General features: G+C 41.5%; 1 protein-coding gene across 11 annotated transcripts in view; it reads left to right on the top strand.

Moving 5' to 3' along the window:
* Window positions 1–24,862, top strand: part of NRG1 (neuregulin 1) — a 176,555-nt gene extending 151,693 nt beyond the window's left edge. For 6 of the 11 annotated variants that reach the window (XM_059837056.1, XM_059837054.1, XM_059837051.1 and 3 more), the window contains 5 exons: window positions 10,475–10,577; window positions 14,204–14,330; window positions 14,846–14,976; window positions 15,483–15,686; window positions 19,632–24,862. In XM_059837056.1, coding sequence (XP_059693039.1) covers window positions 10,475–10,577; window positions 14,204–14,330; window positions 14,846–14,976; window positions 15,483–15,686; window positions 19,632–20,283 — 1,217 coding nt within the window. In that variant the 3' untranslated portion in view covers window positions 20,284–24,862. Of the gene's footprint in view, window positions 1–184; window positions 244–10,474; window positions 10,578–14,203; window positions 14,331–14,845; window positions 14,977–15,482; window positions 15,687–19,631 lie in introns of all 11 variants that reach the window. The other 5 variants (XM_059837057.1, XM_059837053.1, XM_059837062.1 and 2 more) reach the window with 3 other exon arrangements.
* Window positions 24,863–25,831: the final 969 nt, after the last annotated feature.

The raw sequence follows: 25,831 nt of genomic DNA, 5'->3' as shown, positions 1-25,831 counted from the left end.
CAAATAACTTGCTCTCAACATCCTGAGCTATTTTGACATGCTAAACCGAGATTCAGTTTCTGAAAGTGAACTCACCAAGTCATATCAGTTCACACTGAAGGAGCTTCTTTCTTAGCATATGTTCACCTCTTCTCTTTTCTCTGTTTTTTTCTCTACCATTTTTTTTGTTTGTTTTTCCTCTCAGGTGCCCAAATGAATTTACTGGTGATCGCTGCCAAAACTACGTAATGGCCAGCTTCTACAGTACGTCCACTACTTTTCTGTCTGTGCCGCAGTAGAAGCATGCTCAGTCGGTGCTGCTTTCTTGTCGCTGCATCTTTCCTCCAATTTTGTTTTTTTTTTTTTTAATCTGTAACTAGATTTGTTGCCTAAGGCCTAATATTGATTGTCTCTGCCTGTTGCATGAAAATTATAACAAAAAGCAATTGCAAATTATAACAGAAAGCAATCCTGAGGTTGTTTGGCATTGAGGATAGGGGGAAAGGCAAGACTTAGGAATGCTGTGAAATTAATTCTCAGTGTGTGATATGGACTCCCTGCTGACATCAAGCAGAAAAAGTACAAAAATGAAATTTTGAAAGTCTCCCATTTTATTTGCCACAAGAAGCTTGAGTCACGATACAGGCCATACTCTCTCAACCAAAGGATGGGTAGCTAGTCCTCTGCTTATATATGACATTTGGAACTAGAAGTTAAAGGTAATTGAAGTGCTTACATTGTTTCAAGTGAGCACTTGCCAAACAGGATCAAAATTTTCTTCCTTCTCCTTCTCCAAGCTTCAGTGGAGAGAGCACAGAAAGAAAAAGAAAAGAGGAAAAGATTACTTAAACAATGAGGTCTAACATGTTTTGGGTATATTGTGAGTAACAGGTGCAAGAGATCAAAGATTAATCGGCCAAATGAAAGTACCAGACATGCACATACACACACTGCTAGAATCAGCACTGTAGTCCCATCCCATAAGGTTTCCCATGGAGAAATGGAAATTATTATTACTTGACAAGGATGCAGCAGAAGGTACACTATATATTTATTTTCTCTCGTTGGCTACAGCAACGTCAAAGGTAGCATACAAAAAAAATTGCTTAGTTCTTACATTTAAATGCATGTGTACTACTTACATTCTATTGTTCCTGGCATCAGAATATACTGCGATCCAAAAGCAGTGTTACAGAAACTGGTTTTTTGATGGATTACTTGCCAGCACAGAAAGACTGTAGGCCAGCTTAATTTAATTTCCATTGGTATATAGGACAAAAAGCTGTAAGTATGTGCTGGACATTTTGGAGTCTCAAGAGATGCACAGGTTTTCTCTTATACTGATGGATGAAAAACATCCATACATAATTCATACTTTCCATCATAGAAGCTACCCACATAAATCCCAAGAGTGCTGACTGGGGACCGGACCTTCCAGCACTCAAGTGTGCATTTTATGCCCTGCTTTAGAAGCTTTATTAGTGTGAGTTATATTTAAATCCCTCTGGTAATGATGGCTCTAAAATTTTTTATGCTGTTACAGTATTTGTTTACCAAATGTTAGATTTAAGTGGCCCTTTCTGTGGATTGTGGTGAAAAGTGTAGTTCAGATTTTCTGATCTTAGAATAATAATTTAAAAGGAGGTAGTGTAAAAAATATGAGATCCATTGTTTGCTGCTGAATTTTATCTGAAAACTGTAGAAGAATTGTATGTTGATTATGAATTCATTTTCCAACCAAGGAGTAAAAAAAAAAGTTTCTGTGGGTTTTCCTTCCTTTGTTCTTCAGTTTCCTAACCCTGGTTGGCATTTTTAAAAACACCAGGTTGAGATTTTCTGAAGTTGCCTCCATGGAAAAGGCATAGATGCCCTTGCCTTACTGCAAGAGTTACACATAGTTATTAGTACTTAAGCTGGTCAAGCACTTCCTCTCCTTGAAATGCAGAGGCAGGAAAACATGGGGCTCTGAGAGCCCCAGCCAATGGCTATGAGAGTCTGGCGCTTCTGCCTGCCTTGCATCTGCACTGCAACATCTGATTTCTTATACTGCATGAGATCTTGAAATTACACTTTTGGAAAGGGTCCACTGAGGGCATTTCTATACTTAACTAAAAAAAAAAAAAAAAAAATCAATGAAGAAGCATTTATATGACATTTTATTATCATACCCAGAGCAGACCAGAGCATATTATTTAACAGAGGACTTAGAGAGTTCTCTAAAGGCAAATGTTGCATCTAGGACTTAAAGCCAAGCTCATATTTTGCACCCAGTGTTGTGGATGATTAACTTAGTTCTGTGAATGCAGCTTTTGCAAAGTACAGAGTAAATTGAGATGCTAAACAGTGTAAGTGCCAGTAGGAAACAGCAGTGTATGTGTGAACCATACAGCTATGAATTTTACTTACTTTTTGAAGGGTCTTTCTTCATTTGGAAAGAAAGAGTCAGTGGGGTTCCAAGCCAAGTGTGCCTACCAATGAGCTGTTACTGTCTTAATTTGGATGTTAAAAATTTTTTTCTTCAGAAATCTCCCCTGGAATTGGTATTTGAGAGTCCTGAAGTTACTGGGCTGACCTTTTGCCAGATGAGAACAAGGTGCCATTGAGCATTCTGGAAATGCCCTGTCCCAACAGAGTGCAAGGCTAACTTGACTCATCTCACAAGCCTGGCGGGCAGACCCTGTAGTGTCCTTTCCTTGAGCATAGCAGTCACAGCTGCTACCAGGTGTGCCACCCTGGGTTTTTTCTGTGACTGCTTTGACTTTGAGACTCGTGATCTACCACTGGCCCATAGGACAGCAGAAGGTAGTCCACAAATTGTTGCAAAAATACATCAATTACGTACATTTTCTGTCTGAATGTTCACACATTTTCTCCCTTGAAGTCGGGGAATCAAGGCCAGTGGAGGACAGCAAAAGTAATGAGTCAACATTAGAAGTTTTGGGTAATTTTAATGTACTTAGGCAAGAGAACTCTTATGGCAACACTGTGCAGAATAATCCCTGGGATAAGAAACAGTGATAAAGCCATGAATTAATAGAAGGTTGAGGGAATGTCTCTAGAGTTTAATCACAGGTAAACACTTTGTCCTCTCAATGCCCCAAGGACCCCACTCAAAGGGACTATGGACTTGCTTCCTTCACTAGTTTACAATTATATATGAATTGTGAATTTAGAACTGGCCCGGGGCAGGCTGTGGCCCTTCTTGGGCATCACCTGAACATGAGGCACTAGTTTAAATAGTGTCACTGGCTTAAACAGCCCTGCCACCCCTGATGAGCAAGAGGGGCAGAAGGAATTTTCTTTTTAGATTATAGTGGCCCCTGCCTCATATTGTCACAGTGAAGCTGGCTGAGGCATTAAAGGGGGCAAGAGAAAAGCTCTGATGTTCTAAAAGGATGACCAAAACTGCAGTTACTGTATGATGGCCTAATTTTTCAGCCTTTTCATACAAACTACAGGTCTTTTAAAGTCTGCCTTTAGCTATTCTACTACTTTAGTATTTCTCATTTTCTACATATTTCTCAAGTAGTCACATCTGCATAAGGTAGTAGACAATGTCCCCTGAAATTTTCATTTACTAAAGCCTTTCACTCACTTGTACACTCTGTGTGCTGAGACAAAGACTCCTGAATGATCAAGCAGTTTTGAAAAATGCCATTGTCCATCTTTTGCTCAGAATTTTAAAAGACAGGTTTTCACTATATACTGCTCAGGTAATGTTCACTAAGTGCTAAAATTGCTATAATAGGATACTTCAGTTGTGAAAGGACAAATTTTCTATGCTCCTGAGATTGAGCCAATTGTTACTTTTACAGGAGCCATAGGACTTAATACATTAAGTTCAAAACCAATTTTGCAACCTTAGTACTATTGAAATGAACCAGATTTTGGATCCAAAGTGGAATCTAAATGTCATAAAGAGACTATATCCCAGTCTCTTAAATAGAAATGGTTGACACACAGGGGTTCTGCTCTTTGATAGTTTAGGAGATTTGAGTTTGTTTTTAATTGAAATTGCATGAAGAAGAATTTCTAATTTTTTAGCATTTTTCATTATCCACAGAAAGAAACATGACACTTTGGTGCTTTGGAGTTGGAATTGGTCTTCCTGGACCTCTCTGCTGTTGCAGTTGATCCAAATGGGTCCTTTCTTTGCCAGGTGCAAATTCTCTACAAACACCTGAGGCGGTGCTCACCCCTCACTGGGCAGCACCATGTCTCTAGGCTACCCACCCACCTGAATCCATGCAGCAGCCCCCTCAAAGTCCGGAGTGCCCAGCTGCTGTGGCACACCACTCATAAAAAGAGCATGCAGTGCTGAAGGATTCTGTTCCACATTTCCCAGCCCCATCCTTGTTCCATAGACCCTGCATCTCAGGAGGCTACAATATACCCAACAAGTTGCAGTTTTAAATAACTTCGCTGAAAAAAAATTGCTTCCTAAGCATTTTTTCCTGCAAGACTGTCATATCCCCCAGTCACAACCAGAATGAAAACTGAGTTGTTAAAAATAATTAATTGTATTTATTCTTAGAGCACCTGGAGACAAATATTCAATAGAAGCCACACTGCATGGAAAAAGTGTGCAAAAATATCAGGCTAAGTAGGAAAATACCAAAATAATCACCTGTTTATAAAATGAGAAGTGTTGGGATGTTCTGCTTATGACATCTAGGGAATGTAACTAGGAATACCATGGATAAGTCAGGGCTATATAACATCTAGGTTTGAATAAGCAATGCATGTTTCTTCAGCATGTTTTCTTGTTAGGCTTTCCAGACAGAATATATTCAGATTTAAAATATCAACTCCCTATTGAATTATATGAAATAGAAACTGCATGATATGAATGACTTCCCTAAAATTAAATTACCTTCAAACTAGGTGTCTTATCTATAAGCAACCATAATTACAGCAATATATGTGCATGGGCATGTCATTCATTTTACTGAAGATTTAATCAAGCTTTCTATGTAACTAATGTATATCATTAGAAGAGGTCAGGTAGGCATGTGAAACTGGCTCTTTAGGAAGAGACCTGGATGGATTCCAACTTACTTAACCCTTAAAATGTTACTGATTGACAACAAAGAATTGACATTCCCCATGTATGCAAACTACATTAAAAATCCATTTGCTGTGAAAATTACCATTGATGTAAATTTCACAGCACACAAGAACAAAAAAAGGCAAGAGCTACCATGGCTGTGGTGTTGGCCCCATGGGAAGGGTCTCCTAGGGTACCTGCTGGGGGGAAACCTGTGTTCCTCTTGACCCACAGGACATGCTGATTTAGGCAGTGATTTGTGTAAGGGATCAGGCCCTGCCCCCAGGGTCCATACGGCTGGTCAACAAGTTGTTCTGCCAACGCAGCACAGTCCAAAGACAGGGAAAAGGGGTTGGCTCCTCATTTTCCAGAAGCTGGAGGCCTGCTGCAGTCAATTTGCAAAGCAAAGGACTCCCACTGCCGAGTAATCAGTGCCAGCCAGCTCCAGGTCACAACGTTCAAGGGCAAGGGTTCGCATTCCGGGGACAGAAGCAGGGTCAGAAGGGAGAGCAGTGCACAACCCATTTACAGGGGTATGCTGCCCTTTGTAGAGCATCCCTTGGCTGTCATGTTCCCATGTGAAAACAATCAGCCATTGTGCATGGCATGCTCAGGCCGCAGCCCTGTTCATCTCAGTAAGATCTTTAAGGGTTAATGGTTCCTCTTGCGTTCCCTGGACTGTGGCTGCTCAGATGCTCCATGTATACACATTTTTGTGTATAAGCCTTGCAGAGGGTCTGGTCACATAGCTAAGAAAGGTGCCCTTTCTGCACTGCTCACATAACCATGCACCCTTTGTCCTGTTTCATGTGCAGACACAGAATAGCTGTAATTCTCATATGTAATTTATTTTTAAGTACAGTGTATTGCTCTTTTCTGAAACTTTTTCCTTTTTCTTTCTTTTTTTGACAACTTTCTGCATTGGCAGAGCATCTTGGGATTGAATTTATGGGTATGGACCAATCATTCCTTTTAGCCTGCAGATTCTAGACCCTGAGAGATAAACCCCTTTTAATTTTTTTTTTTTCTCCACTTCCCCTTTTCAATTCCTAACCAATTTCTTTATGCTTTAAAAGGGATCATACAGCTATAACAACAACCCTTGACAAAGTGTTAGTGGAGATCAATTCACTAAAATGGTCATCAAAATATTGACATGATATTCCAGACTTAAGGAATTCTAGGAATTACTAGAGTGATCATAACATTGTGTACATTCCTCTTTCTGCTGTACAGTTTTGACTAGTTTTGACCTCTGCTTTTGGTGAGTTTTTTTCGGGTTGCCTGGTTTTGGAAACACTGTAAGTGTTAAGCAGAATGTCTAACTAGTATATTAAAAGGGAGAAACTGTTATGGCCACTTAAAATTATGCAAATTTGCCGTGTTGAGCTCTGATTTTCAAGTAAAGTTTTATGTCTAAACCCTCATCTTGGTGGTTACACATCATGTGTAAATCAGTTGCCTATACATATCTGTAAATGAAATGATATATACGTTCCTTTCCAGGTCTGTAAATTCAAAGTGAACTGAAAGTTATTTAGGAATTTACAGCTAGACTTCAGATCCTCAAGTCAGCAAATATATTCAATATTTCTAAAACTAAACTTAACAAGAACATTGGCAGTGGGTACTATTTTCACACTTCAGCTTTAAATATAATAGAAATAGATCTTTGAAGTCGTATTCATGAATAGACTGTACTTATCTGACTAGCTATTTGTATTCAGAGGTACAAATAATGCATTTCTTGAATAGGCTAACTTGAAATTCAGGTTACTTTTAGTTTGGAATCTCTTACAATTATTGGTAAATAAATTTTTTTAAAAACTTTTAAAAAGTAACAGGTGGTGAGGCAGTTTTTGTTCATGTTCTTATTAAAAATGCCCCCACAAAATGTCATTAGCTTAAGCTGTGAACTGTGGGAAACCCATTACAAGCCCAAATTTTAAAAATCACTCACAACCCAGCTTATTTTTTGTTTTTATTATTATCCTAAGTTAGCATTAATTCCCACTCATACATATTAGGTTGTAGTGGAAGATGTACGGCTACATTAACATATGAGTTAAATTAAAATCCTTTAAAAAACTGACATGCAAATTTTGCTTAATATATGAAATTACATTAGCAGAACAACCTCTTGGAATTAAATTCTTTTAAAAATCCCCAGAGATATATAAGAGGAGAAACTTTAAAACAAAGCAACTTTAAGACTTCATGTATCATCAGTTATGTGTAAATTAAAGTGATGTGAAATTAATTGCATAATATGCATATTTGAAAGGCTGCTTGTGTAAAACCTTGACTTAAGTCTTATGTTGATTTGATTTGATTTTCCTAGCACTCTGTAGGGTAAAAAAATTATTGAAATTATTTTTAAAACTTAACAGGCTAAAATGTTTCCTAAATTCTCTCTGCACATAAAATTCTTTACAAACTTAGCTGCAAGGCTGCTATAAATTCATTTCAAGGTAGTTTAGTCAGCATATGTAATTTAGCTGGGTGTCATTAACTGACTCCATAAACATTAACACTGGTCAGAGACAGAAGGCAGTTTTGGGGCAAGATGTAGTATAACCCAAGTGCCCCACAGGAGTTCTTCACAAAACTCTTCTTGGCCCTAATCAGAGTCCAAGGCTTGTCTTTGAGGCACCATGCCATCTGTAAAGTCTTGACCAGGATCCCAGTCGTGTCCCAGCTGCCAGCAGCCCCTGTCACCTACACTGGCCCCACCAAATGAGGGATCCCCGCCCCCCACCTCGCCCAGCCTGGCATCCCTCCTTTGGCCCTGGCTGTCTCCTGCCAGCCAGGAGCACAGCCACATTTACATGAGAGCTTGCTGGTTTGCTGGGCATGACTGCCCAAGTGCTTTCCTTGGCAGACCGTGCCCCTGGAGTTCAAGGGCGGGCCTGACAGCACCACCATTCATGCCCACCATGTCCAGCTGCATATTCCTTAGGGCCTTGTTTCAAAGAGCACAGGAGGGAACTAAGGCTATGGAAGCAGATCCAGGGATTTAATTTCCTGTGCCCATCAAGACCTGTAGTCCCAGCAGAGCTGGTGGTGCCGGCAGCATTGCTCAGGGCTGTACCCACAGCCCTGCTGTCTCTGGATGTCCCCTGTCCCCTGCAGTGAGTGAGCTCCCAGAATGTCCCACACATATGCAATGAGCCTCAGCCCACTGGCAAACTCAGTCAGGCCATCACCAGCCAGCTGCCCAGCTCATTTTCAACACCCTCAGCCTGCACCAAACCTCCCAGAGTCAGTGCAATTTTTCCTTCAGTACAAAAATTGAGCAGAGTGTCCACTGTTAATCTTCTACTTCCTCTTCCTTGTGCTACAAAAAAAAAAAAAAAACAGGTTGATATGTCATTATTCATTTTGCTTTCATAAGCTAACAGCTGACAGCATGACAATAAAATAATAGTAATAATTCAAAGCATTTCAAATTAGCCCCTAAATTGCTTAGCACAATTCTCCTGTTTCCTGTGACATCCTTGTAATACACCATTTCCATGGCTAACTAATAAGCGCTTTGAGAAGGGGCAAAAAAGGGAAGGGGATCCAGTGCCACTAACTAGCCTAGGTGAGGAGTTATGCTGTATGAGAAATCCCTTCACAATCTGCTTCAACCTTTTTTTTTTGTCCCCAAGCTTTTCTTCTCTCTGTTTTTTTCCAGTTCCAAGCATGTGCCAGGCCTGTAGTTGACGTCTGTACCCTCTTTCCTGTCTTTCCTTATATTTCACCTTCCTCTTTTTCTTTGTCATAGTTTGGTTTGGTTGGAGTTTCAGTCATTTCTTCCTTCCCTTCTTTGACTTTCTGTTCTTGGAGTTATATTTTTTTTCTTTAATAAATTTTTGCAGCATCCTAGTTTTACCACACTCACTTCTTCTTTCCTCTTCCCCTGTCTTTGTTAATAATTAGTGCTATTAATTTTGTCTGACAGTGCTCATGACCTGTTTGCTGGTGTTTGATTTACAGTGGGTTTGGCTTGTAAGACAAATTTGTTCCATGGTGTGGTGCATTGTATCAGAGAAATTAGGATTTATTTTTGCTTTTTGGTTTGTTGCACGGAGTATTTGCCACTTGCCCACAGCAACTTTAAAACAAAACCAGACAAGCTCAGGAAACACAAAGGAGGGAAGTCTGCTCCCTGTTCAGTAAAGGAGTATTTTCCCCTGAGCTGGTGTGTCATTTATGACAGTGCATCATTTGGACATGTGAGAGTTACATGGCACATGTGAGAGACCACTGTGCACCTCTGTACCAGCCAGATGTCAGTCTCTTCCAGCAGGAATAATGCTGACATTTATCCCAAAGGTAGTGCAAAGCTGTGCAGCTCTAATTCATTCATTCATTTATTTTTAATCACCTGCTGATATTCTGACTGTGGTCAATATTGCAGATCACTATTGGTCTGTCTTAATCAAAAATAAGACTTGAGTAAAGCTAGACATCCATTTTTCTCCTAAGAGCAAGTACACAAATCCTCATCTGTAAAGCGTCAACACAGAACGCGCCTCTGTTTCAGAGCTCCTTACTTTACATTTCCCCAGCAGAGCACTCAGCACTGCTCTCTGCCAAGCATGAGCAAGGCTGGAAAGCATCGGTGGCTCCAGCCCAAACATTAGCAGGGCTACTAACACCTTTATAACAGTGAAATATCTCCAATGAATGAGACAGGTAACAAGTTGTCATCACTGAGCAAGCTGCCACCCTAGATAGAGAGTTCCTTTGTAGGTCACAAAGGGATACAAGTTGAAACTCTGCATTTCTCTCACACAAGGCACTGCTGGTTGTGGATATTGTTGTGTTTTAGGAGGAGCTGTGGAGAAAGAGTCTGAATTTTATGACCAGAGCTCAAAACCTGTCTTCATTTCCATTGGTGATATAATTACAAGCCAAGCTCATGTTTCAAATGTACAAGAGTGTTTTAAAATTTCTCCTGTAAAGACAGCTGAGATATAAATTGACATGGGACCAGAGAAATATTGGTGAAAACAATCCAGAAAAGATAATAGGAAAATAAATTTCTCGTAAGACCTGTAAAAATGGCTTTCATTCCAGCTGTCTTTGCAAAACTTCCAAAGCATTTGCAAATTCTTGTTATTACCTTACCATACTTCATTTTTATTTCCAGCAAATGCTGTGTTTGTCAACTAAGAAGTTGTTTCTTAGATATTATTCTTTTTAGCTTAAAAAAAAAAAAAGTTACTTTTGACTGTAATTCTGTAATTGTTCTCATCCCTCAGTATTGTGTTTTATAGTTTGTGGTGTAGTCCTGTTCTCCTTGCAGTCAATAATGAGTCTGCCTGAAGTGTGGTGGCTGTGTCTCGGTGTGGCTGTGTGAATCTGTGCAGTGGTTTGTAGCATGACAGCTGTTGACTGTGTGCTCCTTGCCTAGGCATCCTCCATGTTGTGACTTTCTCTGTTTTTGTCCCTTTCTAGAAGCTGAGGAACTGTACCAGAAACGGGTGCTGACCATAACTGGCATTTGCATTGCTCTTCTAGTAGTTGGCATCATGTGTGTGGTGGCCTACTGCAAAACCAAGTAAACTTTTCTCTTCTATTTCTTATCTGTGGTTGTTGGTCAGGGCCTCCCAAGTTGACTGTAACTTCTCTGGGCATAAGGTTGTATCTGGGTTTCTTTAGAGGTGAGCTTAAGAGACAAATTTGTAACCAGGGTGCTTTGGTCCAAACCATATGAATGTGAGTCTCCATGTCCATCAGCAGTGCAAAATTAAGAGCAGTATCAGAAAGATTTCTCAGTCTTCAAATGTAATTTGCAATTTTTTGTCTTTTTTTGTTTGCTTTCTTTTCTATCACCCATTTCAGCTGGTTTCCCCAGTTGAAAAGGAACAAACTCCAACCCTGGAATCATGTTGCTTTCCAGCAGTGAATTTTATGTATAAGCCTAATTTGTTTGTACTTGAGACACAATTAATGATGCTAAAAGTTACTATACACCAAAGGCCAAAAAATTAAACACAAAAGTGCTCTCAGTGCGAAAGGAGGCTTTTAAATGTGTTCTGTACATCTCTAAATTGCAGGGGGTGACTCTGAAAGATGCATGAGGCGTTCTGGACTATAAATTACACAGAACATCAGCAGAATTTCTGCTGCCAAAACTTCTGGCTGCCTTTAGAAATCTCCCCACCAAAACACAGAAAGACCTTATCATAAATATTCCACATTTGTATAAACCTGATTTACTGTTTCAAGGCCTGATTGGCAGTTGGTTTTTGTTGTAAGCCCCTGTAATAATGAATGTGTTAAAAGTGGGGGAGGAGGGAGATCATTTGTTCCTCTCAGTGAGAGTCCAGACACAAACACACAGCTGCTCCTACCCATAACCTTGTGCCAGTGGTCAGTGGGGAGCAGCTGAAACAGTAATAAAAAGTCAGATCAATTACTGCTTTTAGAAATCATATCCCCATGTATTTCAACAAACATTTAGTCAGGATCCTGAAGTAAGATTTTCTGTATAAAGAGCCCGCAGAATCCATCAGGGATCTGGATGCTTTTTTTGCCCCAGACATCAGAAATCACTGTGAACCAAAAGTTAACTGTTTTCAAAAACAGTTGATGTGTGTCCCATGCCAGGGCATGGCCCTCCAAATGTAGCAGTGATGCCAGACTTTTATCTGTGAGGTGATTTGCATATGCTCTTTTCCCTAAATAGGGGAAAACTCAGAAACCAGGATAAATCTTGGAATGGTGTTAGGAGAACGACCTGTGTAATAATCTAATAGCTTAGATTTTGTTGGTCTCCTTGCAAGAAATACTGCTACAAAATTGCCAAGGCATTAGCTTCAGACACTGAGCCTTAATTCAGAGGCACTTTGTTTGCACATCATTTACACTGAATATAAAAGCTTCTTAAGTACATAGTAGCTTACCTGTTACTCTCTCATCTCAGTTTCGTAATTTCTTTATTTAGTTAGTGCCCTTTTACTACAGGACAAACAGCACAAAAGCATGCAAATTCAAATACACTGGTCACTGAAGGTGGGAATAATGCAGATTTCTAGGGACAGATTCCCTGGTTACATGTGCCAGGATTTCAGTCCTGTAGATGACAAACTCAGACTCCTTCTAGAGCTCGCTTTCTCTACCATGTTAAGGAATTCAGATTGTTCTCAGCTCACAAGGTCTCCAGAGCCTCATGAAGGGGAGCTGTGAAATCAAGTTAAAACCTCGGTTGAGTGCTGCTTCTCAGCCCAGCAGGTCTTTGGGTAGCTCAAATATCTCCTGGCACTGCGCTGTCTATACACCTTAACTGCTTACATGTCCTAAGATGATGCCTGGTTATCCTCAAAGCATAAAGTCCACATGAACCACAGAGTGTATCCTTCTGAGACAGGAGCATTTCCAAGACAGATGTATCTGTGTATGCCATTCACATATGTGATATGATATAAATTAAGCATTTTCCACTATCCAGGCACATACACACAGCGAAAATATGTAAAATGCTGTCTGTCAGATCATGTTTTCATTGTCTCTAGGCCTTCATGACTATCAATATTCATTGCCCTCCCTCACTCCTCCCTTTTTATAAAACTTGAAATAGTCACCCTGAGTTCAAAACAGGATTGAAAATAGTTATCTCTTACACTGTCCTACCCTGCCATCACGATCTGCATTTCTGCTTACAGCTTGGCATTTTAGCTTTTGCCACAGCCAAAGTCATATGCATTCCAGAGTGTGTTGAAGCCTGCATCCTCCTTTCACTGCCGTGGTTTCTGTGACAGTGTGGTGGAAGTTCTCCAATATAATGAGAGAAAACTGGGTAGTATTTAGAAATTAAGTCTGAAATTGAATAGCCCTTTCTCTGGTTATGTGTTTTGGTGTTTTAATTAGTGTGTTCTGCATAGCCAGGTTTTACTATGCTGTAAGTTTTGCTGCTGACAGCATGTAATGATCTTCTGAAAAGTACTTCTGAAGAGAGCTGGAAGGATTACAGAATCATGGAATCATTTAGGTTGGAAAGAACCTGTGAGAATGTGTCCAACCTTTGAATGACCACTACCTTATCAGCTAGACCATGGCACTAAGTGACCAGTCATTTCTTGAGCATCCCCCGGGAGGGTGACTCCACCACCCCTCTGAGCAGTCCGTTCCAATGTTTAATAACCAGTGCTTTACATGAAGAAATTCCTCCTGATGTCCAACCTGAACCTCTCCTGGCACAGCTTGAGGCCATTTCTTCTTGTCTTGTTGCTACTTGCCTGGGAGAAGACACCACCCCCTCACCTGGCTACAGCCTCCTTTCAGGCAGTTGTAGAGAGTGAGAAGGTAACCCTGAGACTCTTTTCCTTCAGGCTGAACAGCCCCAGCTCCCTCAGGCACTCCACATTGGACTTACATGTTGTTAGCAAGTAGAGAAATAGCAGCTAAGGGCAGGAGACAGCAGAAGCATCAAAGTCAGTCAGAGATCATGTCTTTAGTACGTGGATAGTTCTACTAAATGCTTTAGCACCCATGGCATCCACCCGGTGATCTTTAGGCTTCAGAGCAAATCTGATGTTGCTGAAACTAAACGTTCCAGAGCTGCCAGGAAGTCTGGAGGCTCAGTCCTATGCCATATACTCTCACTTTGGACTTCTGAGGCTTCATCTGCACTCTTCTATAACACATTTATGTATTTGAAGTACACTGTTGAGGTAGGGGATGAATCCCAAAAAAATGTGTAAGTGCCCCATCACAAAGACCCTGTTCCAGTGTCTGCAGCCAAGTTCTGAGGCACAGACACCTTAGCTCCCTGTGGTGAATGGAGAGGTGTGACTTGATGGGCAGTCAGAAGTTTTGCCTTGGCCCTTGTGAGGGTGTCAAGGTGTCTGAGTTAAAATCTCTCCCCCCTCCCTTCTGAGTGCAGAAAAGTTCTCCTCCTGAGACAGAACACTGCTTAGGAATGGCTTCCCTTTTCCTCTCACTTATTCCTGTCCCCCTTTGTCCTGATGACTCCCAAATATCTTTCCCCCTGTGCAGGTCCCCACAGCTCCAGCTGCAATTAGACCTGTGGTTTTGAGAGTTACTTTGAGCTCTAGTAGCAGTCGAGAAAATTCTGGCAAAAAAAGCGATGTTACGTTATTATCACCAACATCAATATGCTGAAAGGCGCAGCTGCTCTCCTTTTGTCTGTCTATTAAAATTGTTTCTGTGTTTCATGCACAGGAAGCAGAGGAAAAAGTTGCACGACCGCCTTCGGCAGAGCCTGCGCTCGGAAAGGAACAACGTGATGAACATGGCCAATGGACCGCACCACCCCAACCCACCGCCCGATAACGTACAGCTCGTCAATGTAGGTTTCACTGCACATGTTCAGCCTAGGCTGCCTGTGCCACAGCAAAGCTCACCCCACAGCTTTTAAACATCTACCTGCTGCTGCAGGCTAGTGACTGATTTCTCTTGGCTTTCTCCACAGAGAAAAAATCGCTCTCGCAAATGGCTGCCATCCTCTCCATCAGATACACCATCCTCTTTGGTGTATCTGATGGTAACAGGAGGTTGCTTTTCCACACATCTGTCTATTGGGACTTCTCATTCCCTTGTAAATTACATTTTTATAACTTGTGTGGGATGCAGACCTTTAATCATTTGTCTCCTCCTATTTTGAGTCTGGATGGGCTATGTACACAGAGGTGTACATGAGTGTCCTCAAGTGTGTCAGTAGTTTCTGCATGTATTTAGGTGACAAAATTTGTGCTTTGGCACATGTAAAAGGTTGAAATCTGGGAAGGAGGGATTGGGAATTATGTCTACAAATGTGCTGTGAATTGCAGTTGGTAAACCTGAGGTTTGTCTGGGTTTTCTCAGCAGTACGTTTCGAAAAATGTAATTTCCGGTGAGCATGTCATCGAGCGAGAAACAGAGACCTCGTTTTCTACAAGCCACTACACCTCAACAACACATCACTCCGTGACAGTCACCCAGACACCTAGCCACAGGTACTGGTGGGGGAAGGCAAATAGCAGCTGTAATACCTGATCTGTTGCTGTGGTAAAACCCAAAAATGTGTAAAACAACAAAGCAGGGGAGATCTGTGCTCCCTTCATAGTGTTTTCATTTTAAGGCTAACAATATTTGATATCATATCACCTCATTTATTATCTTCCCAGGAATTTATAAAGACCTTTATTGTCTGAATGGCATTCCAATACTGTCACACTGAATTTTAGTATATGCAAATTGCTAAATCAGGGGCAGTTCTAATGACTGGAGAACCCTCCTTCCCTCTGCTTTTATCCATACATGCAAAATCACCTTGATTCCTGTGGATTCATAAAGTTTGCTAAACTCTGCAGCTCCACTTACCATCCCAAAGGTTATGCCGCAGATCCTGTGTGGCCACAGGGCCCCTCCTTTCCCTGGCCAAACTTCTGCTCTTACACAGTTGCCACCAAAGCCCACTCCCACACTCCCCCTTTCTCTTTTCCTGGTTGCTGCTCTCCAGCTGGAGTAATGGCCACACTGAAAGCATCCTCTCTGAAAGCCACTCGGTGCTCGTCAGCTCCTCCATGGAGAACAGCAGGCACGCCAGCCCAGCAGGGCCCCGGGGCCGCCTCAACGGCATCGGCGGGCCACGGGAAGGCAACAGCTTCCTCCGGCACGCGAGAGAGACCCCCGATTCCTACCGAGACTCTCCTCACAGTGAAAGGTAGGACACACCGCCCCGTTGCTTTCAGCTGGCAAGACCTGGTGTTTTCCCAGATGGTTCCAAAGCTTGGGAGCACAGGAGAAAATGCTACAGTGCAGCTGTTCACATAGGGCATGCATCTCCTTATTCATAAAGGTGGAGAGCTGAGTAGTAGCTTAAAGTCCACCAAAAGAATTTCTTCCCTTCTTGCCTCTGCTGAATTTAGTCCTATTAGCCAGCAGTTCACACTTGGAAAAGCTCCATTGGAGTAATTAGTCAGAAATTTCCACTGAAAACTATCAACAGAACTTTGCCTAATTACCAATTTCTTAGAAGATGCAAGTGAGAAGACTGAGAGATTTTGCAGAGAGAAAGTAATGTTTTGATCCACAGGAGGAGGACCCTAAGGACTCCTAAGCAATATAGAAATTATGCCGCCACCTACTTTCTGGAGGGTTCTAGCTCCTGAACTCCCCTTAACCATATATTAAATAAAAGCAAGGAATACAAAGTGCAAGCCAGAAGGACTCAGGTCATTATTAAATCAGGAATAGTTATAAATAAAACTGGCCAGGAGTTTTCCAACCAAGTAATTTTTTTCTCTTCAAAGATTGGTTCATCAGCTCCTAAGGTCTGCCTAGAAGTACATCAGTCACAAAAAAACTTTAACTAAAAAAATCCTGTTCAGGTTTAGGCTAGCATTTTAGATCAAGATGGCCCCAGAACAGCAATAGAAAGATTGAGAAGAAGCAGGACATTCTAAAAGAGCTTTTTGCCCCAGAATCATAGGCAGAAGAAAATGAAAACAAAAGGTTATGGACCAGTTCTCTGAGGACTTCGAAATCACAAGGGATTTGGCCTTGTGGAGTGTCCATGATGACTGGCTGCATTTTTGGCAACCCATGGAGACTGAGTTGTGTAGGAGACAAGTTGTGGTTTTCAGAAAAATGAATGTGCACGTACGGCAAATGCCATTTCTGTGGTACTCCCTCTGCCACACAAACAACTGCTGAGCAGCAGGAAGAGGGCCCACTGAGGAAGGACCCTGAGTGTAGTACCACCAAGAATAATAAACTACCCTTTCATTAAAAATTTTGTGTTATTTACCATGGAATTTAATTTGAAGATACGTGGCTCACATGACATAAACAGCCATGGCTCCAATCCAGCAGAGCACTTTGACAAGATTATCTTTTAATTGTGCAAGTAGGCCCACTGAAATCAGCAAGATTACTCACATGGGTAGAGCTCAGCATGTGCTTAAGTGCTTTGCTGGATCAGGACCTGTAACAGTAAATACCATGTTGTCTCCTGCCTGGGAACCGAGCAGGATGCACGGCCACCCGCCTGCCACTGGTGAGTAGTACAGCTTAGTATATTTGGGCATCTGCATGTGAGGAGTGAAGACCATTCTTGCTGTCTGCCTGCATTGCATGGGACACCCAAAGCATCATTCTAATACGAACCGTTTAGATTTAACTGGGAGCGTGGTGCTGGGCGAGAGGGGAGACCATATTCCTTTTTGTTTCTCTGAGAAGAAAGAAGGCATTTCATCAATTATTGTGTCTCTTGAAGGTTGTACTATAGGTCAATAGCAGCAACATTTCTGTGATAATTCATCAGGCATTGACATCCTTGCCTGTGCCTGACGCAATCACAAATTTGGAACGTGGGAGATGATAGTTCCCTGGGCATTAATTGCAGGCCTCATCTTTTTTTAGCAACCAGGAAATACATTGCCAATTGTTCCTGAGATGGCTTGTGTATATAAGGGAGAAAGTGAGAGTTACTTGGAACTAAAAATTACTCAGAAACATAAAGGAATGTAGGAGCTGACAAATTACTTCCTGAAGCCATCACATGTTGCTGTACTGTGAATTGGTAGACCAAGGCTGCATTTCCTCAATTTTCAAATTAAATTGAATAGACATTACAAGAGATTGTTTTGCGTTACCCATACGTTTGCTGGATCCCATGCCCTGCCACCTGTGTACACAAACAGAGGGCACAAGCAGTTTTATCTTGGATGTCCTTAGCTGTCTTACAGGAGAGAAGATCAAAAAACACTGTCTCTGCACAAAAGGCTGGACTATGTGGCGAAGCTGGCAGCATATAACAAGTTAATGTGTGCTGAATGGCCATGGGTGCACTCTGATCCCCTTTCACTGAGCCAGCACAGTTGGCCATGAAGCTGAATAAATCAATCACCTTTTAACCTTCCTTTCAGGATGGGCTAGGGCTGCACAAATTCAGCCTCTGAGCCTCAGATTGCAGACAGCAGCTAGTTAGCACTGGCCTGTTAGGGTGTGGGGGAATAGACCAGAAATGTGTGAAGGCACAACCCTTCAATATGAGTAACTTGACACCGTTGGAAGCCCGCACCGTACTTTGAACACATTTAACCAACTCAATGGGTTAACAGAACCAGTTTAGCTAAAATCCAGTGTGTCATAAAGACATATATCCAACAGTGTACCAACTGGGAAAGTAGAAAGGCTTCAGTTTTTCAGACAATGCCATTAAAAATATGAAAAGCTCACTCATGGAAGCAGAAAAAATTACTTAATTCATCCAATGCACAGACCTATTCATTGCCCTTTGCTTAACCAACATGATTAATTCATATGCATAACTCCAGATTTGTTTTTTTCCTTTCTCTTGCTCCTCAGTTCATGTAAATCAATGTGCAATCGATGCGCCTCTAGTGAAATCAATTTATGCTGCTGCACATCTGTCCAGAATCCATCCCATTTTCTCCCATTTCCTGTAACTCCATTTTTATCAAGTCTAATATGTGCAACTGAGTCATAGATTGGATAGGAAAGATGGATTCAGGTTTATTTCGGTAATTTCAGGCTCAGATAAATAAACCACTGCTAAAAAACTAAATAACTACATCAGTCATAGACATATAGCTTTTCTCAATGGGCCTGTGATGGTGCTCAGAATGATTTTAACTTTAGATACAGACAAAATTCAGGCAGGTGAATTTAGGATAAGAATAAAAGCAAAGCCAGACTATGCAAAGTGTTTTGCTGGGCACTGTGCTTTTGATCAAGCGGTTTTAGGCAGATCTTCACCCAGCATGAATCCACATGACCTCATAGCATGTCTACTGATTAAAACTAGTTGAGAGCTTCACATTTTTTGTTCTGTTTCTTTGGGACAAACTCTGTAATGGCACCTAAGCTTCATTTTCAGAAATCACTTCTGACCACTACCCTTTCTGCAGGAACAGGGACAAATTTTGCAGAGAAATCATGGGCACTAGGCCAGACAATCCTGTCTTTCAGCATTTGTTCCCATATGAGGACAAATGATACTCTGTGCTTCTTTGCAGATAGATCTACCAGCCAGGGTAACTAGCACCCAGGAGTGGAGCAGCACAAATGCTTCTCTGACTACCCTTGGTGATTAAAATTAGCAGAATCTGGCTCTATATTTTATCCAAACATTACTTTCCTCCCTAGCCTGAGACAGTTTGGTTGCCAGAAGAGGGTGAAGCCCCAAGAGGACTGTCCTTCAGTTCCCTTCCTTTCTTTCCCCCTGTCTGTTTGCATGTACCCCAGATTCTGGTCAAAGCCTTCCAGAAGTGCAGCAGCTGTTTTCCTTTTGAGAAAATACTTGCAAATGCATTTTGTTTCTGGCAGCCTGTCTGTCTCTGAATCCTATTCCTGGATTCATTCCAGAAAGTTATTCTGGTAAAAAATTTACAGCATCTCCATGGCTGGGATCTGGGAGTTTTGCTATGCTCCTCCTGCTTTCATATGTTTTTGCCCAGAGTCCCAGAAGTCAGCAGTTTATAGGATTAATAGGAAGAGGAAAGGTTCCTTAGCAGCCCTGTGTGAGGATGCTGGGGATCTTAAGGGAATCCCTGCCACTTCTCTACCAGTCCACATGAGCTGCTGTTTTTACAGGTGACCACTGCTCCTGTGCTCGCAATCTGTCCCCATCTCTTTTCTTCAGGTATGTCTCAGCTATGACCACACCAGCTCGCATGTCACCCGTTGATTTTCACACTCCAACTTCTCCCAAGTCCCGCCCCTCCACAATGTCACCACCGGCTTCCAGCTTGACCATCTCCATCCCTTCAGTGGCGGTGAGTCCCTTCATAGAAGAGGAGCGACCTCTGCTCCTGGTGACTCCGCTGCAGCTGCATGAGAAGTACGACCACCACCTTCAGCAGTTCAACTCCTTTCACCACAATGCCACCCATGAGAGCAACAGCCTGCCACCAAGTCCTCTGCGGATCGTGGAGGATGAGGAGTACGAGACCACGCAGGAGTACGAACCAGCACAGGAGCCTCCAAAGAAACTCACCAACAGCCGGAGGGTCAAAAGAACAAAGCCCAACGGCCACATTTCCAGCAGGGTGGAAGTGGACTCTGACACAAGCTCTGAGAGCAGCAGCTCTGAGACCGAAACGGAAGATGAAAGAATAGGTGAGGATACACCGTTCCTGAGCATACCGAACCCCGGGGCAACCGGTCTGGAGCCAGCCACTGCCTTCCGGCTGGCTGAAACCAGGACTAACCCGGCAAACCGCTTCTCCACACCAGAAGAGTTACAAGCAAGGTTGTCCAGTGTGATAGCTAACCAAGACCCTATTGCTGTATAAAACATAAAACACATAGATTCACATGTAAAACTTTATTTTATATAATGAAGTATTCCACCTTTAAATTAAACAATTTATTTTATTTTAGCAATTCCGCTGATAGGAAACAGGAGGGGAAGAAAACTTTTATAAATTAAATATACGTATGTACAAATGTGTTATGTGCCATATGTAGCAATTTTTTACAGTATTTCAAAAATGGGGAAAGATATCAATGGTGCCTTTATGTTATGTTAAGTTGAGAGCAAGTTTTGTACAGTTACAATGATGGCTGTCCCATAGTATTTTGCAAAACCTTTTAACCCCCAGTTGTCCTAGCTTTTTTGTGCACTGCATTATAATGACTGGATGTATGATTTGCAAGAATTGCAGAAGTCCCTCTGGTCGCTTGCTGTAGAGTCTCGAAATCAGAAAGCCCTGTAATGGCACTCTCACCCTACTCCACCAGAAAAACACACATATACACTCACACAGAGTCAGAAAGGAAAAAAAAAGATTAAAAAAAAAGATAAAAAAAAAAGTTTTAAAAAAAAGTTTATTATATGAGAACTTTTATTTGCTTTCCGTATATGAGATGAGTTTTGTCTGCTCTCTGCCAGCCAAAAGGTTTGCTTCTTTGAGCACTGGGATAATAGTAGATCCAACAGCATGCTACTATTAATTACAGCAGGATAACAAAAAACATACAAACAAAAAAAAGCGCCAGCCTGCATTAAGTAATGTTACTTATAGAAAGAAAGTAATACTGTGATTTTAAACCAAATATATTATTAATCAGAGGTCAGCTTGTAATCACTAGGAGCTGCAATTTCATTATTTTCCAGATATTAATTGTTCTAGTTATCCCTTAGGAAATGGGTTTAAGTTAGCTGAGGCTTTGAACCCAATACTCTATTCAAACAAAAAAAAAAAAAAAAAAAGAAGAAAAAAGAAAAAAAAAAAAACATTTATATTAGTTTATGTTAATGGGGCAAATATAATAGATATCTGTAATCAAGCAAGGAAGAGATCTAGCTGGAAAACAAATGCCACTAATAAAAGTGCAATCAGTTTTCACCTCTATTTCTTAATGTTGATTTCTAATACATGACTTATTCTTTTGTTTCCACTCAATTTTCTTCCCCTTTTTTCCTTCCTCAGAAAGAACCCTGACAAGCGTCTAGCAATACCTTGTTAGAGTTGCTGTTGGAGTAAGGCTTACTCTTGGACAAAGAAAAGCCTTTCAGGGAAGAAGAACATGATTTGCTGAATGGTTAAAAAGTATAGGCACGTAGGAGGGACAAAGCAGATGTGTGGAGTTTATTTCCACTCACCTTTACTGACTCCATTACTTGGGTTGAGAGAGGCAAGGCTGATGCAGAGCCCATTTATGAAGGCAAGCACACCATGTGAGTTACAGCCCTAGTAACCCATGTGTGACTTCTTAATATCAGTGTTTATATAGCCAGTGACAGTCTTGAAGTCATTGACTAGTAGTGAACAAGGATGCTGTCAGTGCTGGAGCAGATGCATCCATCCAGACAGAAGCAAATGGACTCTTTTGCACTGAATTCCTATCAGTTTAGTCAGGGTCACTCTGCCTCTTCTATACTTTTGATTTTTTGTTGTGTGTTCAGTTGGCACAGCATTGACTCAGGATTGATGTGGAAAACAAATGTTTTTCCTAGACTCTGGGGATTCTGAAAATGAGAACATGTGTTTTACAGGTATTACTGAGCTCTAAATAAGAGCCCTGTCAAGACAAAAATAATTTCAGCCAAACTACACTCATCCTTTGGGCCACATTCTGGTCCTAGTTAAATGAAGAGAAATACATCAAGGAAAATTTGTGAGATGCAAACCTGAGGTACAAAAGTCCCAACTCAGTAAATTGTTCAAGCATATGCTTATGCTAATCCCAGCAAAAGTTAACTTCAGCATGTGCTAGACTCTCCTTGACACATCCAGCACTTGCAAAAAGTTAAGCATGTGCCTAAGAGTTTTGTTGAACAAAGTGTCCTATTGATTTGAGACTGAAAGCAAAGTATAGCAAAAGAAGATCTTTGCCAGGAAGACAAAAATCAGTGAGTTCCTAACTGTATAAATAACCATATCACGTTAGTAAGATCACAGGTGAGTCTTCCTGAACACCAGGTTCAACAGAAAAAGAACAACAAACACCTTAGTAGAGGAAACAAAGTTGTCCACTGGAATGTCAGTGGTAGAACCAAAAGGCTAGGAAACTATCACAGCTTTGGGCTTTGTGATGGCTGAAATGGCATTGCTTATTTGAGAAATCTGTGGAAGATGGCAAATACATACTGTGTGGACTGAAGTCCCCTTTGCCATTTTTCTCTAGCTGGCATGTACTTGGACACACTTTGCCTTTGCAGACTGAAACATAAGCTCTCTACAAATTCTATACGCCATATTCTCATTTTCATCCCTTTAGTCATGCCTATTTATCTGCAATCCCATGCAGCAGAATATCCATCTCTCCAGTAACTCTGCAACTCAATAGTACAGAGGGTCAGGTGGGCTTTCCTAATGAAGGCCACAAGTTTCCAAAAGATTTGCACTGTTGAGTTTCCTTGGGCACTTGAATATCTGTCCCTTCAGGTAGGCCTCTGACACTGCAAAGAGCTTGCAGGACAGATAAGACAGAAAAAGAACGCCAGACAAACAAGAGATTTGCCCCAAAATCACCCATCTTAGTGGCAGAATAGAGATTATAAGACAGGTTTTTTGTAAACTCCTCCAGCATATATCAACCACAAGGCCAGCTCTCATTGAAGTATCTATAATAGCCCAGACAGATTACTGAGGATAGAAAGGGAACATGCCTTGATGTTGAGTAGATGATTTGACTACTAGCACTGTTATTGTGGAGGGACAGTACAAAATGAAGGAGCAATTCCATACTTGGGAGCTGTACATGTGAGATTTATTTGGTATAGGTCTAGGGAAAATGTCACACATCTTCTGTTGCAGTGCCTCAAATTGTTGTGCAGTTCCTGCTATTCCTACCCCTCAGAATATACACAGTGTGTTATAGAGCAAGCATGAAATTAGGCTGGAGACTTCACATGGACCTAAGAACAAGAAAATACAATTGGGGATATGGCTGCCTAAGCCCTTAGATCTTTGTGAAGAACCCAGCCTTACAGCACAATTCATGCAGCAGTGAATTCGGGAACTGCCCTGGCTTGGCACACACAGAAGCGGGAAGAGGACACAGACCCTCACCTCTCAGCTTGTGTTTATCACACTGTGAGAGTGTTTCACATCAGTCAGGTCCACACCCAGAAGTTAGTGAGTCTACCTGGCCACAGGTGCTGCTGGCAGGATGCAGTCAGTTCCTGCTGGCCAAGGGGCTGGAAGCTGCAGCAGCACAGAGCAGAGCCAGCAAGTGCCTATGGAAAAGGCCAGCTCCCCTCTTGGGATATTTGCTTCATTTCCCAGACCTTTGAGCTAGGCAGTCCCAACACCCTTGAGCCATCACTGTGTGATGCTTGCCAGTTCTTTGGCTGAAAGTCACGGCAAGAAGAATCATACTTTGAAGAGGGGGGAAATATTCCAGTGGTGGCAGAGTTGTTAAGATTGTCCTGGTTTATTTCTATGTCGTTTAGTTTGAGCCATGAGTTTTTCCTGTGTATGTGTTTATATGCAGGAATTGTTCCAAGATGAAAGGCTTCTTTCAAGAGTGTATAGCTAGATTTTGTTGTGCACAACCTGGTATAGCCTGCATATTTAAGGGGTGTAAATCATTACAGCTCTATATAGGTTTTCATGCAACAGAGAAAAGCCTACTCCCTCCTTTTGGCCCAGTCATTCCCTTCCTCACTTGAGCCACCCCAACGCACCCAGGTTTAAGAGATCAATCACTGCCTTTATCAGGGAAACAGGAAAGCTCCTTCTTTCCAGTAGTCCAAAACAACAATGCTGCATCTCCCTGCTTCTCTCACACACATTGCAAGCAGTTTCCTGAGCATCCAGGATAGTAAACTGGTGTCTCCTCAAAGGACACACCTCTCAGCCTGTTGAGCGCTTCTTGGCCCTGCAGTGTGGCTACTGACAATTACCTGGGTCTTACTTCTAGTAAGAAACAAAAAAGCACCTATGAAATGCTGCAGAGAAGGGCAGACAAAGAACATGGCCAATTATCATCATTTGTAATTCTCTATTCTATTGTAAATATGTCTTGTACATATGTGGATGTTTTCATTATTTACTGTCTTTATGGATATTGTGTTAAATGAGACGCTCTTAGTTTATTGTGTAACACTGTAAATAACATAACATCCTTTATTATTTATGCATAGGCATCTAACACTCAGAGAAAGTTATCCTCATATTATTTTAAGATATATGTCAAAAAGATGTTGCATTTTTCCTTTTGCTTTGAAAAAATTGTAATATATCCTCTTTTTCCCCTCTTCCTTAAAAAAAAAAAAAAAAGAATGCTAATTTATTGTTCAGGAGAGAAAGGGGATGTAACTGAAAGGCAAACTGTTCAAAGAACATGCTGTGGAAGCCACAAGCTACTGATAAACTAAAGAATTTATTACCCCAAATACAGCAATAAGTAATTGTTGATTTATTAAGGTTTTGTTATTCATTTTCAGTAAAAGAGGTGCTGGATTAAATTGTTTATGTGTGGTCCTGGCCCAGCTGCTCACCAGACTGTGCCAGGTCACTAGCTACCATCTTTCTGTATCCAAACATTGTTGTAAAGGTCTTGTTCTATTGTTGTGGACCACTGTTCCTTGAGATTCCTGACTCATCCCGGTGGGGGTCTCTGGCAGACACTCTTGCTCCTACAAATATTTTTAGTTTCTTAAGTTAGAATGAGTAGCTCTACCCTGACCACTACTACTTAGGATGGATGGGGTTTGGGGAGAGGGAGGAGTTGGGGGGGGGGGGGGCGGAAATGACACACTACAAAAATGTTCCCCTCACTGTTCAGCAACAGTCAATAAAGCAAAGCAGATACTGGGAACTCTTAGATGGCGCCACCATGCCACTATATAAAATCATGATTTGTGCCACTAGGAAATACAAGGAGTGGTCCTGGTCTTCTTGTCTCAGGATAGAAATAGTATAACAGGGAAGGATTTGAAGGGCAACCCAGGTGAATAAATATCTGGAGCTGGTGAAGTCTGGGGAGGACTGGGTAGGCTGAATATCATTATTCAGAAAGAAAGGACCACAGAGAGAAGATATTTAAGGTCTGTTGAAACATACTTATCTTGTAGAAGGTAAGAAAGGACTGGATGTTTAATACCTCTTCCAATAAAAGAAATGGAGTTATCAATCAAAACTCCTGGGTACCGTATTCCCAGAAGGATGTAGCTCTTCATGTAAGGGGTAGGAAACTTGGAGAATTACTTGCTGCAAGGGATTGTAGATTGTAAAAGATTCCATGGGTTCATGGTGAGGGCCAGATCTTAGGCATTAATGCAATGTGGATTACTAAATCCTTGAAAAACACATCAGATGCAGGAAATAACTGAACAGAAAACATGTGGAGATTGTATGAATTGGAAATACTATGTATACTAGTGCTGCT

The sequence above is a fragment of the Haemorhous mexicanus genome, chromosome Z, assembly GCF_027477595.1.
Source record: "Haemorhous mexicanus isolate bHaeMex1 chromosome Z, bHaeMex1.pri, whole genome shotgun sequence".
Lineage (NCBI taxonomy): Eukaryota > Metazoa > Chordata > Aves > Passeriformes > Fringillidae > Haemorhous > Haemorhous mexicanus.
The sequence above is the reverse complement of the archived record's forward strand: the minus strand, read 5'-3'. Positions and strand labels throughout refer to the sequence as shown.